This window comes from Phyllobates terribilis, unplaced genomic scaffold, assembly GCF_046119375.1.
Source record: "Phyllobates terribilis strain yellow unplaced genomic scaffold, ASM4611937v1 Scaffold_5__5_contigs__length_657084704, whole genome shotgun sequence".
In the NCBI taxonomy this organism is placed as follows: domain Eukaryota; kingdom Metazoa; phylum Chordata; class Amphibia; order Anura; family Dendrobatidae; genus Phyllobates; species Phyllobates terribilis.
The window spans coordinates 16,951,568-16,969,200 of record NW_027362765.1 but is presented as its reverse complement, the minus strand read 5'-3'; the positions used below and the strand labels follow the sequence as shown (position 1 = coordinate 16,969,200).

At 46.2% G+C, this 17,633-nt stretch overlaps 1 protein-coding gene across 1 annotated transcript in view; it reads right to left on the bottom strand.

Moving 5' to 3' along the window:
* Positions 1-17,633, bottom strand: part of LOC141270842 (uncharacterized) — a 127,434-nt gene that overhangs the window by 62,486 nt on the left and 47,315 nt on the right. Inside the window, exon 7 of the mRNA XM_073680939.1 lies at positions 5,816-7,329. Within this exon, the coding sequence (XP_073537040.1) occupies positions 5,816-7,329 (1,514 nt within the window). The remainder of the gene's footprint in view (positions 1-5,815; positions 7,330-17,633) is intronic.

Genomic DNA, 17,633 nt, shown 5'->3' with positions numbered 1-17,633 from the left:
CTGTCTCCATCCTGCCACTTTCAGTACAAAAACTATATTTCGTCTTACCTGGTCGCAGTCGAGCGTCGTCTCCCTCATCCATTTGAGGCGAGGACTCACAGGCGCATGACAGTGACGTGATCCTGCCCCATCAGTCTCCATCCTACCCCATATGTCTCATAATCCAGCCTCTTCTTTCTCTATTCTGCCCAATCTGTCTCCATCATGCCCCATGATCCTGCCCCATCGTTCCTCATCTGTCTGCATCCTGCCCCATGATCCTGCCTCGTCTGTCTCCAACCTCCTTCATCTGTCTCGATTCTGCCCCATGTGTCTTGTGATCCTGCATTTGTCCCATGATCCTGCCCCATCTGTCTCCATCCTAGACCCATGGTCCTGCCTCTTCTGTCTCCATTCTGCTCCACCTGTCACATGAGCCTTCCCCATCTATCTCCATCCTGCCCCATGTGTGTCATGATCCTGACCATGTCTCTATCCTAGACCCATGATCCTGCCTCTTCTGCCTCCATTCTACCCTATTTGTCCCATGATCCTGCTACATGTCTCCAACCTGTGCCATGTGTCCCATGATCCTGCCCCACCTGTCTCCATGGTGCCCCATGATCCTGCCCCATGTTGCCGTTTTCAGTACAAAAAAAAATGTTTCTCCTTACCTGGTCGTGGTCCAGCGTCGTCTCCCTAATCCATTTGAGGCGAGGACTCACTTGCGCATGACAGTGACGTGATCCTGTCCCATGTGTCTCATAATTCTGCCCCATCAGTCTCCATCCTGCCTCTTAATCCTGCCCCTTCTGTCTCCATCATGCCCCATGATCCTGCCCCATCTGTCTTCATCCTACCCCATGTGTCTCCATCTTGCCCCATGATCCTGCCCCATCTGTCTCAATCTGTCTATCCTGCCCCATGATCCTGCCTCATATGTCTCCATCCTGCCTCCTGATCTTGCCCTGTCTCCATCTTGGCCCATCCGTCTCCATCCTGCCCCATCCGTCTCATTATCCTGCCCCATGAGCCTTCCTCATCTGTCTCCATCCTGCCCCATCCGTCTCATTATCCTGCCCCATGATCCTGTCCTATTTGTTTCCATCCTGCCTATCTGTCTACATCCTGGCCCATCTGATGTCATCATCCTGCCCCACGATCTATGGGGATCTTGCCTCATCTGTCTCCATCCTGCCCAATGAGCCTTCCCCATCTGTCTCCATCCTGACCCATGTGTCCCATGTGTCTCCATCCTAGACCCATGATCCTGCCTCCATTCTACTGTGTCCCATGATCCTGCTCCATCTGTCTCCATGGTGCTCCACCTGTCTCCATGGTGCCCCATCTGTCTCCATCTTGCCCCATGATCCTGCCTCATCTGTCTCCATCCTTCCTCATGATCTTGCCACTTTCAGTGCAAAAAAAAGTGTTTCTCCTTACCTGGTCACTGCCCAGCGTTGTCTCCCTCATCCATTTGAGGCACGGACTCACCGGCATATGACGTGATACTGCCACGTGTCTCATAATTCTGCCCCATCAGTCTCCATCCTGCTTTATGTATCTCATAATCCTGCCCATTCTGTCTCCATTCTTCCTCATCTGTCTGCAACCTGCCCTATGTCTTCATCCTGCCCCATCTGTCTCCATCCTAGACCCATGGTCCTGCCTCTTCTGTCTCCATTCTGCTCTGTGTCCCATGATTCTGCCCCATCTGTCTCAATCCTGCCCCATGATCCTGCTCAATCTGTCTATCCTGGCCCATGATCCTGCCTCACTTGCCTCCATCCTACCTCATGTCCTGCCCCATCTGACTCCATCCTGCCCCATGTGTCCCATGATCCATGGGGATCTTGCCTCATCTGTTTCCATCCTGCCCCATAAGTCTTCCTCATCTGTCTCCATCCTGCCCCATGTGTCTCCTGATCCTGACCCATGTGTATCATGATCCTGTGTGGGCAATTTTCCTGTGGTCATTCATGGCTGTGGGCTTTTTTTCTGTGGGTATTTTTTTGGTTACCCTGTGCTACATATGCACATTTACATATGCACATTTACATACACACACACACACGTACGTCTGCTACATACCCACATTTACAAAAACACAGAGCTCTGCTATATATGCTCATTTACATACACACTCAGCTCTCTTACACATGCACAATTACATATACACAGCTCTGCTACATAAAAATACATACACACACATCTCTGCAACATATGCACATTTAAATACACACATACACAGTATTTGCAGTTTCTTCCAGGTTATGTGATTGATTACATAATCTGAAAGGTCCTTGAGCTAATTGGGTGGAAGGTTCTTCAGATGCTCACTCAGGACGTGCATCCTCGGTGCAGGTCCTGGTACCTTTCTCTCCTGCTCTGCACCAATCAGTTAGATAAATGTGGGGCTGGAGGAGAGTGAGCAGTTCTCTCAGTTATCAGGAAAGACACTGTCTCAGCGTTCTCCTCTGTCACAGGAAGCTGCCTCGAGTCTATAAGAAGCATTACTTATTAGCAAGATTTTTTTTTTTACTAAAAGTGTGTTTTATAGTCCAAAAATATGGTAAGTTCTAAAGTAATTTCCCTTTCTAATTTAATTATACAACTGTCTGTTATATGTTTTTGTACAATTAGTCAATAACGTATATAGTTTCTCCCCATCGGAGTTATATTTCATGGTCAACAAAAAATTCATTTTTCACACTCTCGGTATGATAACTTCAGTGTAGTATTTTTGAAAGTTAAAGGGGCTGTCCACTACTTGGACATCCCCTTCTCATTCCTCATGTTTGGTTCTGTTAAAATAAAAACACTTATACAGAGCTCCAATGCTGGCGCCGTTCCAGCACTTACATCCCCACGGCTCATGTGAGGTTATGTACTGTGAGCCCTGCGCCCAATCAGCGCTGAAGTCACTGTCCCCATCTTTGGACAAATTGAACATCAAGATAAAGTCAGAGACCAGCCACAGCTCTGGCTTCCTGTTGATGTTTAATACATCCAAAAACGGGGACAGTGAAGCTGGCGCTGATTGATTGCTGGGCTCGTGTAATGCAACATCCTCCCGTTAGCCCCTGGAACGTGACTCCCGACACAGCTGGAGCGGTGTCAGCACGGGAGCTCAGTATGAGTATTTTTATTTTAACGAAGCCAAACATGAGGGATGACAAGGGGTTGTCCTAGAAGTGGACAACGCCTTTAACCCTCCGTCACATACAATAGGCCTGACAGGCACATCTCTTTTACTTTCATTTCTCCTTCCTCACCAGATTGTGAGGAAATCCCCTCCCTCCAGGTAGTCTCCTGGCTCTAGCAGCTCTGTGAAACCTCATACCACAATTGGATTGCAGAGCTTCAGGAGGACAGATAACTGCACTAATCTCTCAGGCTCATTGTATGTGAACACGTCACACTCAATAAGGTTGGTATTTTATGTTTTTATTCATCACAATTGTTTATTTAGCTTGTTTTATGAATGTATAGCACAAAGTGTGAGGATATTTCATAGAAATAAGGAAGATTAAAAAAGAAAGTGTGCTGCTCAGGCATATACAGTAGTTCCCTAACACATATTCCTTATCTTGCTTCAGATTATCTGCTGAAATGGAGAGGAAAATGTAAAATTTATCAAAAAACCTTGATGTTGAGGAAGTAACAAACATGCTGTTAGATGATGCAGACCCCACACTGAATGAGGATTTAGGAGAGGAAAGTGAGATTGATTCTCATGATGAGGTGGAAGTATGTGAAGTGGATTCTGAAACAGAGCAAGATGGTGACAGTGATGAGGATGAAGATGTAGAATCTTATTATATGGGAAAAGATAAAAAAAAACAATGGAACAAGAAGCCATTCCAGAAAAAACGTAGGGAACCTCAAAACATTATTACTCACCTTCCTGCAGTTATAGGAACTGCAAGTAATGCAAAAACTGCAGTTGAATGCTGGAATAGTTTATTCACAGATGACATTCTGGACTCTATTGTCACATATACCAACCAATATATAGACATTATAAAGGACAAGTTCATCTGCAACAGAACCATCAAGGCCACAGATGAAATAGAACTGCATGCTTTTCTTGGATTATTATACCTTGCAGGAGCTTATAGGGCAAATAGACAAAGGTTGGAGGAACTTTGGAGTAAAGATGGGGATGGAGTTGAAAAATTTGGCCTTGTTATGTCCATAAACAGATTCAAGCTTCTAATTCGTTGCCTTCGGTTTGACGACAGAAATACCCAAACCGAACGTAAAGCACGTGACCGACTTGCTCCAATTCGTGATATATTCCAAAAATTTGTTGAAAACTGTAAAAAAAAAGCTATTGCCCTGGGGAGAATCTCACTATTGACGAAATGCTCCCTGGTTTTCGTGGTAGATGTGCCTTTCATCAATATATTCCATCAAAGCCTAACAAATATGGAATAAAAATGTATGCCCTTGTTGATGCCAGTAAGATCTACACTTACAACCTGGAAGTTTATGCAGGAAAACAACCAGAAGGTCCTTACTGTATCAGCAACAAACCTAGTGATGTTGTAAAAAGACTGGCTGAGCCCTTATTTGGATCGGGTCGCAATATAACAGCTGACAACTGGTTTTCAAATTGTGATCTGATTATCTGAAAATGCAGAAGCTTTCATATGTCGGAACTGTAAGAAAAAATAAAAAAGAATTGCCTACACAGTTTGTAAGTGTGAAAAGGAGACAACAGTACAGCAGTATGTTTGCATTCCTTAATGGAAAGGTTTTGGTTTCCTATGTACCACAAGCAAAAAAAATTGTACTTCTTCTATCAACACTTCATGATGATGATGCCATCGATCCTGGGACTGAGGCACAAAAAAACCCGGAGATAATTACATTTTATAATGCAACCAAAGGGGGTGTTGATACAGCTGATCAGATGTGCTCAACTTTCAACGTCAGCAGAAACACCAAACGCTGGCCAATGGTCATATTTTTTGCTATGTTGAATTTGGGTGGTATAAATTCACAAGTCATTTACCTTGAAAACAAGCTTGAACCACTCTGTAGACGATTCTATCTGAAAAAATTGGCCCATGAACTAGTGCTTGGAGAGCTACGCAGGAGAAGTATGAAAACAATCGGTATCCCCTCTCGCCTTCAAGTTCAGCTCAAAAGATTCCACCCAGAAGATGATAGTGAAAATTCACCACCTGCACCACCTCCCAAAAGAAGGAGATGTACCACCTGCACCACAGAAAGCGGAATCAGAAGGCTTTCTAATTATGAATGTCACAAATGTCCTAATGCAATCTGCCTGACACATGCAAAAATGATGTGTAATTCTTACTCTTTGCTCTGCAAGTGTAATTTTTCTGTGGAAACTTCAGGATCTAATTCTGATTGAATATGTGTTTAATAGTACTTAAGGTACCTTAAAATTACGTTTGTTTCCATAAATTTTCTTTGTAGAGTTTTTTGACAGAGTCGAACTGGGGACTATTTGGCGGGAGTTTTGAAATGTTTGTATTTCAGAGTTATTAGTTTTATGTTAAGTAAATGGGTTTTTTTTGCACCTGATTATGTGTAGTCTCTTTCATTACATCCCTATGAAGGTCACTGATCACTTTTAGAGCACTGAAATTGTAAACATTAGATATTATAGGTATTTTTCTAGCCTGCACCTGACAGTCACATTGTATGTGAACTCGTTAGAACCGATATTGTATGTGACGGAGGGTTAAGATACAATTTTTGTTTAACACACTTCTAATATTCTGAACATGAAAAGGCTTCTCCCCTGCGTGACTTGATGTTTATCAAGAGTTGATTTCCATGTAAAACATTTCCCACATTAAGAACATGAAAAAGGCTTCTCTCCTGTGTGAGTTCTCAGGTGCTTAACAAGAGCAGATTTCTGGCTAAAACATTTCCCACATTCTGAACATGAAAAAGGATTCTCCCCTGTGTGGGTTCTCTGGTGGATATCAAGATGCGCTTTTCGGTTAAAACATTTACCACATTCTGAACATGAAAATGGCTTCTCCCCTGTGTGAGTTGTTTGATGTGTAAAAAGAGTTGATTTATCTGCAAAACATTTCCCGCATTCTGAACACGAAAAAGGCTTCTCCCCTGTGTGAGTTTTCTGATGTCTGAAAAAACTTGATTTCTGTGTAAAACATTTTCCACATTCTGAACAGGAAAATGGTTTCTCCCCTGTGTGGATTCTCATGTGGCTATCAAGAAGTGACTTCAATTTAAAACATTTCCAACATTCTGAACATGAAAAAGGCTTCTCCCCTGTGTGAACTCTCTGATGTCTGATAAAATTTGATTGATCTGTAAAACATTTCCCACATTCTGAACAGGAAAAAGGCTTTTCCCCTGTGTGAGTACTCTGGTGCTTAACAAAATTTGATTTCTGCGCAAAATATTTCCCACATTCTGAACAGGAAAAAGGCTTCTCCCCTGTGTGACTGCTCTGGTGTCTAAGAAGAGATGATTTCTTCACAAAACTTTTTCCACAAGCTGAACATGAAAATGGCTTTTCCCCTGTGTGAGTTGTTTGATGTGTAAAAAGAGTTGATTTATCTACAAAACATTTACCGCATTCTGAACACGAAAAAGACTTCTCCCCTGTGTGAGTTTTCTGATGTCTGATAAAATTTGATTGATCTGTAAAACATTTTCCACATTCTGAACAGGAAAATGGTTTCTCCCCTGTGTGGGTTCTCATGTGGCTATCAAGAAGTGATTTCAATTTAAAACATTTAAAACATTCTGAACATGAAAAAGGCTTCTCCCCTGTGTGAACTCTCTGATGTCTGATAAAATTTGATTGATCTGTAAAACATTTTCCACATTCTGAACAGAAAAAAGGCTTCTCCCCTGTGTGGGTTCTCTGGTGGCTATCAAAAAGAGATTTCCGGTTAAAACATTTCCCACATTCTGAACATGAAAATGGCTTCTCCCCTGTATGAGTTCTCTGGTGACTAACAAGATTTGCTTTCTGGTTAAAACATCTCCCACACTCTGAACAAGAAAATCTATTTTCCGCTGTGTGAATTTTTCGATATTTAAGAAAAGATTTTTTGAGGGGAAAATTATTTCCATATTCTGAACGTGAAAATGGCTTCTTTGCTTTAGGAACAGTTTGTTTTTTAACGCTTAATTTGCGACTTTGATTTTCCTTAGTAGTCGGTAATGAATCAAGAACCTGCTTCAAAGGATCAGATAACAGATCTTTGCTGTTAAGGGATGATGGTATATTTGGAGTAATGGCATTCACTTCAATTGTATCCTGTGGGATCTCAAGATCATCTGATTTAAAAATTGAAGATGTCAGCTGTCCCTCTGATCTGGTACAGTCATCTGCCAAGAATAAAACCAATTATTATTTTTGAATAAAATATTGTTGAATTTTATAATTTTCAAGATTTCTACTTAAACTGTTTTGCCCATACTAAATTTTCTTCAAAACCAGGACCCTCATTTCATCTCTTCACACACCCTACATGCACGTACCCATACTGGTTGGTGACCAGTTCATGCAGCATTACGTGAACACCCTAATATATTGCTGGCTGGACCGTACAATACAAGCAATTGTTGCCATCCGCCTTTCTTGTCTCCACTATTTCGTCATACATTGTAAGCTCGCGAGCAGGGCCCTAACTCCTCTTGGTATCTGTTGATTTATTTGATTATTGATATTCTGTAATGTATTTTAATGTCTGTACAAGTCACCTCTAAAATATAAAGTTCTGTGGAATTTGTTGTTGCTATAGAAATAAAATTATTATAAAAGAGGGCCTCATACGCATTCTGTTCAAATTGTCATGTAGTGGTGCTCCTAAACCCATAAAGGCTAAGTGCAAAGTCTGCCAAGGCACCAACCTCATCCAAATATTGTGAAGAAAGTGTAGTTGTGGAACTTCTACACTTAAAAGCTCTGCACACAGTGCAAAGTCTGCCAAAAATTACTAGCAGGGTCGTCTATACACCCTTCAAGGCACCAACGGTAGAACCTCATTTTATATTAGAAAATGTAGTTGTGGTACTTCTACACTCATAAAGGTGCCACACACAGTACAAAACCAGAAAAAATATATAATATCCATACACCCTTCAAGGCACCAAGTGGAGTGCCTCATAAAAAAATTAACAAAGTGTAGTTGGCGTACTCCTACACTCAAAGGCTTTGCACAAAGTGCAAAGTCAGAAAAAGATTATAAGGAGGATCTCATTCAAATATTGAACATTAAAAACACTTTATGTGCTGCGGTCATCTGTTGGTGTGGAAAAGTGGGGGCTAATCCAGGCTTTGTTCATTTTAATGAGAGTGAGCCTATCAGCATTTCCTGTTGACAATCAAAGCACTTGTCTATTATGACACCCTGGTGGCACCAAAACCCCGCTCAAACAAGAAGCTAGCGGCAGGGCAGCACAACACCTCCAAGGCATAGATGGACAGCTCATGCCAGGTGTCCAGCTTTGAAACTTAAGTTGAAGGTCGCAGAGGAATGAGGGAGTACGTTGGTTTTGTTAGCCAGGTATTGCTTGACCATCTTTAACAACCCTTCCCTCCTTGTCAAAAATACCTGGTCATCAGGCACTGGATGCTGGGATGGTGTCATGAAATTGGCTAAGGCCTTTTGACAGTGTATCCCTGCCTCTGCTTTGTGTCTCCTTTGCCTCTCCTTCTTGGTTGGACAAGGAAGCTTGCCCCCTGCCGCTAGAGTTGGCTGGTGGAAATTTTTTCAACATATTTTTTACAATGGGCTTCTGGTATAGCACCATTTTAGAAGACCTCTCTGCCTCAGGAAGGAGAGATGCAAAGTTCTCCCTGTAGCGTGGGTCTAGCAATGTGAACAATGAGTACTCTTTTTTTTGACCAAGATAATTATAATGCAAGGGTCAAGGTAAAGGTATATGTGCCAAGCTCCCTACAGCCAACACTTCCTGTCTCCACCATGATGACTACTCTCCATCTCCTTGTCCCGCTCTTCCTCATTTCCCTCCTCGACCCTTCCGCTTAGGAAAGACGGGGTGAAGGTTGTGTGGGTACTAGCCTCTGTTGCGCCAGCAACCAGCTCCAGTTCCTCCTCCTCCTCATTGTTACCCAATCCACGCTGAGCAGACAAGATGAGGCTGGGTAGTATCACCTTCTCATGTCATCCTCCATCTCCACCTGGTCCACATGCATATCTTTATTGTTTCATTGTGAGCAGCGACTGTTTAAATAGGCACAGAAGCGGGATCGCTGCATTGACTATGGCGTCATCACCGCTCACAATCTTTTTTTGAGTCCTCAAAGTCTTGGAAAACCGCACAAATGTCAGACATGCATGCCCACTCTTCAGTTGTTATGTGTGCATGCTGACTGAAATACCAATGAGCGTGTTGGAGCTGGTATTCCACAACTGGGCTCTGCTGCTCACAAAACCTTTCCAGCAATTGCAGTGTGGATTTCTAGAGTGTGGTCACGTCAGACACCAGCTGGTGAGCTGGAAATTGCATGCGCTGCTTCGGCACTGCCAGAGTGGCGACAGCTGTACCCAACATTCGGAAATGGGCACTGACACGGCGTACCTTGACCAGAAGCTCTGGCAAATATGGGTAAGTTTTCAGAAACCGCTGAACTACCAAGTTGAGCACATGTGCGAGCTTGCCATGCTTCACAGCCACCACCAGGTAGCATCCATTATCACACACGACCATACCTGGTTGGCGGTCGAGCCGCAAAAACCACAGATCTGTCTGGTCTATTATTCCATTAAGTACCTTTGCCGCGGTGTGTGGTTTGTCTCTGTAAAGATGTGCGGTTGTGGATTTTAATAATCACCTAGGCAGGTTATCGATGCAATTAGTTTTATTCCTTCCGACCACGGTGAACAGCAATTCTAGGTAAATGTCCAACAGGCAATTCTCTTAGTCCTAGAGTTTCCAACCTGGGATCAGTAGTTCCACTGCCCCGTACCAGGTGATACCCACTGTCCCCCCAACTTTTGTTTGGCCCACAGCTTTTTGTATCTCCCGCCGGTATATTGGCAGTCACAGCATATGCTCCTTTGGATGATGGATATCAGGACCGCAGCCCGTGATACCACCCAGCTCTCAGTCCGACTAGCAATGAATCTTCTCTTCTCCTGCACAGCGTTCAGCCCCCTGAATCGGCAGAAGAGCTCACCCCTCCATCCCCCAGCTAATTGTGCCTTAGTGGAGATATTTTCTCAGGTGGAACCCATCCCCTGGGTTTGCATGTGTGACTACCTGTGGTGACGGAGAGAACAATAGCCAAGGTCTCAGAGATATGGTCACTGAATGGAATAGATACCGGAGGTTGAACTGATGAGCAAACAAATCACTAACAAAACACAGCAAGCAAATTTCTAACAAAACACAAAATTAAGATTGATGAAAAGGGGTGCTCAGTGCTGGAAAAGTATTTAGTAAGTGGCAGGTCCTCACACTCATCCCCCACTTTTCCAGCACGGCCAGCGCTGGTCTCCATTTCCTGGGATTGACTATCCACCTTCCTCTGGCGGCAATTACCGGAGTTCAGGGCTTCCTCAGTTTGTCTCGATAGGCCATCAGCGTTGCCATGGTCTCTCCCCTTTTTGTGAGAAATGGTAAAGTTAAACGGTTGCAATGTCAGGCTCCATCGTAATAATCGCCCATTCTCCCCCGCCACCCGGTGCAGCCAGGTCAGTGAATTGTGATCCGTTATTATGGTGAATTCCCTCCCATACACATAGGGTAATAGTTTTTTCAGTGCCCATACAATAGCCAAGCATTCCTTTTCTATGGTGGCATATGCTTTCTCTCGGTCTAACAGTTTCCTTGAAAGGTATACCACTGGGTGTTCCTGCCCTGTGCCATCCACCTAAGGACAGCGCCCAACCCACTGTCTGAGGCATCAGTCTGCACCAGGAATCTCTTGGTGTAATCAGCTGCAGCCAGCACGGGGGCCCCGCCAGGGCTTGTTTAAGCTGCACAAAAGCCTGTTCACATGGTTCAGTCCATTCTATCTGTCTTCGGAATTTCTTTGTCGTCAGATCAGTCAGAGGCTTTGCTATAGTACTGTACCCCGCAATGAATTTTCGGTAATACCCGGTGGTACCCAAAAAGGCTTGCACTTGCTTTTGGTTGCGTGGTCGGGGCCACTGAGTTATTGTTTCCATTTTGGCTGGGTCAGGCTTTATCATACCACCCCCTACTCGATGTCCTAGGTACTGGACCTCAGTCATCCCCATTTGGCACTTGTCTGCCCGGATGGTTAACCCAGCCTGCTGAATGCGCTGGAGTATCTCCCTCACATGCTGAAGGTGCTCCTCCCAGGTCTAACTGAATATGGCAATATCATCCAGATAAGCCTGGAAGAACTCCTCACAGCCTGCAAGCATGACATCCACCATTCGTTGAAAGGTAGCTGGTGCATTCTTCATCCCAAATGGCATGACCGTAAATTAGAACAGACCAAAGGGAGTGAGGAAAGCTGAACACTCCTGTGCGTCTGGTGACAAAGGGATCAGCCAGTATCCTTAACTGAGATCTATTGTGGACACAAATGTTGCTCCCCCCATTTGGTCTAACAGATCGGCATGGGGTAGGCATCAGTGATGTTTATCTCGTTCAGCCTCCTGTAGTCTACGCAGAACCTTGTGCTCTGGTCCTTTTTCGGAACAAGGACTGCGCTGGCCGCCCAGGGACTGCACGAGGGAACCACCACTCCCAACTTTAACATTTCTTCCACTTCCCTCCGAATCATCTGCTGAACCTCGGGTGCCACTCGGTACAGCGGCTGTCGAATCGGCCTTGCTGTCCCAGTGTCCACTCAAATGCTCAGTCAGAGTGGTCCGGCCAGGCTGGTTAGAGAAGAGCCCACAATACTGGTCAAATAACTCCCGTAGTTGGCTGGATTGGGCAGGGAAGAGATAATCCCCTAAAGTGCCTTGCTCCACCCCTCCCTTTTCTTTGGTGTGCTGTAATAAGTCCAGCAGGGGATCAGGTTCTGAGGAATCTGGAGGGGGACACTATATAGCTACCGCACATGTATCTCTGGCCTGGTACGCTTTTAATCAGTTAAAATGAATAACCTTGGTTTGGGTGTGGTGTGTGTCGAATGCTACCCGATAGGTGACTGCACCCTTTTTGTCGACTATGGTATAAGTTGGCCTGTAACTTGTCATGGCGGACGGGAGATAGTACCAGCACTTGCTGGCCTACTGTGAATTCTCAAGGCTGGGTGCCCCTATCATAGTAGGTTTTCTGTTGCCCTTGTACCTCCCCTAGATGTACCCGTGCAAGCCGCTCAAGGTGTTGTATCCTCTCTCGCAACTGCCTCACATAGCGGAGCACTGGCACCCCCCCAGAATCGGATCGGTCTTCCCAGTGTTCTCGCACCAAGTCTAGCGGGCCCTGAGGCTGCCTGCCATATAAGAGTTCGAATGGTGAAAAACCGGTAGAAGCCTGTGGCACCTCTCTGTAGGCAAACAGGAGCTGGGGCAGAGCTTCTTCCCAGTCCCCCCCCCTCTGCCTCTAAGTATGCGCAGATCAACCGTTTCAGGGTCCCATTGAACCGCTCACAGAGTCCATTTGTTTGTGGGTGGTATGCAGAGGTGAACACTGGTCGGACCCCGGACCGACTCCACAGGGTACACAATACCTCACCCGTGAAATGGGTTCCCTGATCCGAAACAACCTCCTTCGGGAAACCCACCCTGCTAAATATTTCAACTAATGCGTGGGCCACCCTTTTTGCATCTATTCCTCGGAGAGCTACCGACACAGGGTATTGGGTGGCATAATCTACAACCGTTAATATATATCTCTTCCCTGAGCGACTCGGTCGAGGCAGGGGACCTATCAAATCCACCCCTACCCGTTGAAAAGGTTCTGCTACTAACGGCATGGGTTGTAAAGGAGCTCTGCGCGGGGGGCCTCCCACTCTTTGACAAGTCTCACAGGAGCTTACAAATTTTTTTACTTCAAGGGTCACCCCGGTCCAGAAGAACCTGCTCATAACCCTGCGTTGGGTCTTCCTCACTCCCAAGTGTCCCCCTAATGGACCTTCGTGGGCTAAGGACAGAATCTCCCTTCTGTATTTCTCCAGCACCACCATCTGCTTGTTATCTTGCTCCGCTGTGTCTCGTGTCACCCGATACATCAACCCTCTTTCCCATATAATGTGGACCCCCTCTTCTTCAGACCCTTTGGCAGCCGCTGCACTCCTCAATCCAGCTAGGGATGGATCTTCCTGTAACTCCTCCCTGATGTCATTTACCTCCCCCAGGTCACATTCTGTCATGCTAACAGGTGTTGTATTTTGTGCATTACTCACCACTGGCGGGGGGGGGGGGGGGTCAGCATGTCGAGATCGCTCTGTTCCCTCTCGGCTATTGCAGTGTGAACTGGTCCTTGACAACGGGTTACAAACATTGGCCCAGTGGCAAACCAAACCTACTCCTAGGTTGTTTCCCAGCAACACATCTACTGGTAGGTGCCGAACTACTCCTACATCCACTATTCCATGACTGAGACCCCAGTCTAAATGTAGTCGGGCCCTTCGAATGTTCAGAGATTCTCCCCCAGCTACATGGACTAACATCCGGCTGGCGGGAGCAATACATTGGTCCGGTATTAGGTGGTCTTTAATCAATGTGACTGAGGCTTCGGAGTCATGGAGCTCGACAGCCTCCACGCCCTCTACCCAGACAGGCTGCAGATGCTGGTTCAAGGACGCTGAAGTGTCCCATCTAGTCCGAGACACTTGTCCTTGTACCACATATGCCTCTTCCTCTTCTGGTCGGGGTAGTGGAATCCTCTCTCCCTCATTATTCCAGCCCCATTGCTGTACAGTGTTCACTTGTTGGGGACGTGGATGATGTGAGCTAGAATGTTCCCGGCATTTCCCTGGCAAAGTGTCCCATGCGTCCACAGTTATGGCAACTTAACCCTAGTCGCCCTGATGTGGGCCGTACTTGGGGGCTTGGGAAACCTCCCCCTCTTTGTGAAGTACAAAATCCCCGCAGTGCCTCCTCTTTGTGGTCCATGGGTCTCACTGGCCTCCGTGTAAGCCCTGGTTCCCGATTCACTAGGGCTGTACTTCCACGTTGCCCGGGTCGATTGGCAGACCAATCATCAGCCAATCTGGCAGCCTCATCCAGGCTGAGTGGTTTTCTATCTGCCACCCATTCTTTTAAATTACCTGGGAGCTTTGACATAAATTGTTCCAGCATGATTATGTCCATTACATGTTCTGCTTCCCAAGCCCCCAGTCCTTCTATCCACCGAGTGCATGCCGTCCGTAGCGTGTTGGCAAACTCCCGATGTGTGTGTGTGCAGTGGGCTTGTCAGTCTCTTGAAACTTCCTCCGGTAGGTTTCTGGCGTGGCGGCATACTTCTCTAGCAATGCACTGTGAATGGTAGAGTAACAGCTCTGATCCACCGAAGACAAGTTATTAAAAGCTTCTCTTGCTTTTCCAGTCAGGCCAACGCTCAAAAATCTGGGCCAATCACGGACTGACACCTCATGCAGCAGGCAGAGGTTATCAAATAACTGGAGATGTTCATCAATATCTGAGTCCTCATTAAACTGTGGTATATCTCGGTACCTTAAAGATGTAGGCCCCTCTCTCCTGTTATCCATTGTCCTCTGCACTGGGTCGGGTGAGGGTATCGCTATATGCACACCCAGATATTTTCTTAGCACTGCCGCCCGCTCCATCTCCGTGAACCGCTCTCCTAGCGCGTCCAGCAGCCGCCTCAACTCAGTTGGTTGATCCTCTGCCATCTGGATGACAGTCCTAAGCTGTGGTCCCTCCAGGGAGATGCCCTCCTCCACATCTGAACTGACCTCCTCCTGTGGCTGTTCACGGTCCCAATCGTCCAAGCGTTGTATTAGGGTCGCACGGTTATCCTCTGGCAACCACTCTAGCTCTCTCCCAGAGCATAGAGTTCTCAGCTCCTCCTTTTTGAGCCTCTTGTAGATGGAGTCTGCCATCTCTTCTGCCAAGTCACCGCTCAGTAACTTTCCCTGGTATGCTGTCCAGAGATAGGTGATCCCACCGCTGCCACCACTATAAAGATGTGCGGTTGTGGATTTTAATAATCACCTAGGCAGGTTATCGTTGCAATTAGTTTTATTCCTTCCGACCACGGTGAATAGCAATTCCAGGTAAATGTCCAACAGGCAATTCTCTTAGTCCTAGAGTTTCCAACCTGGGATCAGTAGTTCCACTGCCTCGTACCAGGTGATACCCACTGTCCCCCAACTTTTGGTTGGCCCACAGCTTTTTGTATCTCCCGCCGGTATATTGGCAGTCACAGCATATGCTCCTTCGGATAATGGATATCACGACAGCAGCCCGTGATACCACTCATCTCTCAGTCCGACTAGCAATGAATCTTCCCTTTCTCCTGCACAGGGTTCAGCCCCCTGAATCGGCAGAAGAGCTCACCCCTCCCTCCCCAGCTAATTGTGCCTTAGTGGAGATATTTTCTCAGGTGGAACCCATCCCCTGGGTTTGCATGTGAGACTACCTGTGGTAACGGAGAGAACAATGGCCAAGGTCTCGGAGATATGGTCACTGAATGGAATAGATACCTGAGCTTGAACTGATGAGCAAACAAATCACTAACAAAACACAGCAAGCAAATTTCTAACAAAACACAAAATTAAGATTGACGAAAAGGGGTGCTCAGTGCTGGAAAAGTATTTAGAAAGTGGCCAGGTCCTCACATGTGCAGTGCCAGGATGGGACTCTGCCCCAGCCTCCACAATGTTCACCCAATGTGCAGTCAGGGAAATGTAGCGTCCCAGGCCAAAAACGGTCTTTGTCGGTCTTTAAGTGGACAATCCCAGTAAGTGCATTGGTAAGGGCACGGGTGATGTTTCTGGACACGTGCGGGTACAAAGTGGAGACGCCTCACCGGAAGAAAAAGTGGTAGATGGGTAAGGAATACCGACGGATTGCTGCTGCCACAGGTGGGCAGAAATCCTCTGTGTCAACAAGCCTCAACGGTAACATTTCCACAGCAAGCAGCCTGGAAATGTGCCTGTTTAGCATTTGGGCCTGTGGGCGGGTGGCTGGAAACTTTTCCTTTCGTTCCAAGGCCTGGGGTAGGGATAGCTGATCGCTGTACTGAGACGATTAGGAAGTGCCTGATGGTGCGTCAGAATGTGCAAGGACAGGTGCAGGGCAGGAGGCATCTGCTCCAGTGTCATGAACCGGGGATTGATAAGCACCTAGCACAGGGGAAGAGGCAGTGGTGTCACCCACTGGCACCATTAGTGGCCCCAGGCGTTCGGCCCACCGAGTCGGGTGCTGATGACATGTGCCTGATCATGCTGATCTTCGTGGTCAGGAGCTGTGCCCTGCTGATCTTGGCATGGCACAGGTTGCAAATGACAATTTTTTGTCTCAGAACTCTCTTTAAAAAAAGTCCTGGGGATCACCTAACTCTTTGATGCAGAAATTCACAAGTGTTAATGCTCTATGGAACAGTTACCCGCCTTCTCCCTTTGGTCACCCCACTGCCTCTTCCGATGCTGCTGATTCTTCCCTCTCAGCGCTGCTGGCCTCAATCTGCATGCCAGCTTCCCAGGTTGGGTCGGTGACTTCGTCATCTACCACTGCCGCATCCTGATCCTCCTGACTTCATGACTTAACAACCTGACTTATAGGCAATTGCGTCTCATCGTCATCTTCCTCCTTAGACAAAATTTGCCATTCTCCATCGTCATCTTCATGTGGCCGTGCTCCAAGATTTGTGCATTACTAAACAGCATGTCCTCCTGTCACTCTAGAAACATGCAGGTTGAGAGGCTACAATCAAGAAATGATGTTGTAAAGAGCTCCTCCGAGTGTCCTCGTGTGGGATCACTAGTCTCCTGGGACTAACATGTTGGGAGGAAGGAGGATCAGGATCAGGAATAAGTAATCCAGACTGTTGGCTGGTGAGACTGGATCGCATGGAAGACTGGGTGGTGCTGCCAAGCATGCTGGAAGCATCTACTATCCAACTGACCTCATGTTCACACTGCTCTGGCTTCAGAAGTGTTGTAACGTACCTCCTTGCAAAGTGGGACAGGAACCTATGTGTCGTGGATGGGTGTGCTTCTTGTGCTCCAGCAACAGGCGAAGTCGCACCTGCTCCATGTCCTCGGCGTCGGTGTGCACCATCATCAGCACTTCCACTTCCTCGTCCTATACCGAACACCTTACACTTTTCCAATTGTAAGGTCTCTTAAACTTATTTTCATTTTTAATTAGAAAAAAAAATTGGTCACCTGCAGCAGCGTTTTTTTTGGAGTTTAATACTACCGAAATGTACCACAAAGCAAGTAATTCTCTATGGATGACTAATTAAATCCAGAAAACATTTTCAATGCTTTTTTGGAGTGTTATATACCACTGAAATTTAACAGAAAGCATGTAATAATCTATGGATAACAATATAGTTAACTTTTTCACCCCCCCCCCCCCCAAAAAAAAAGAATGTGGTTAACTACCGCAGCTATATAGTTAGCAACGGATTGCAAAGCCCTAAGACCAACCAAGAGTCCGTTCAGCCACTTTCCCTGCATCTGGAACTGTCCCTAAATGCAGATTGTACCTGATACAAACAGCAAAGGCGTCAGTGTGCATAGCGTGGCGGCGCCTGTCCTTTAA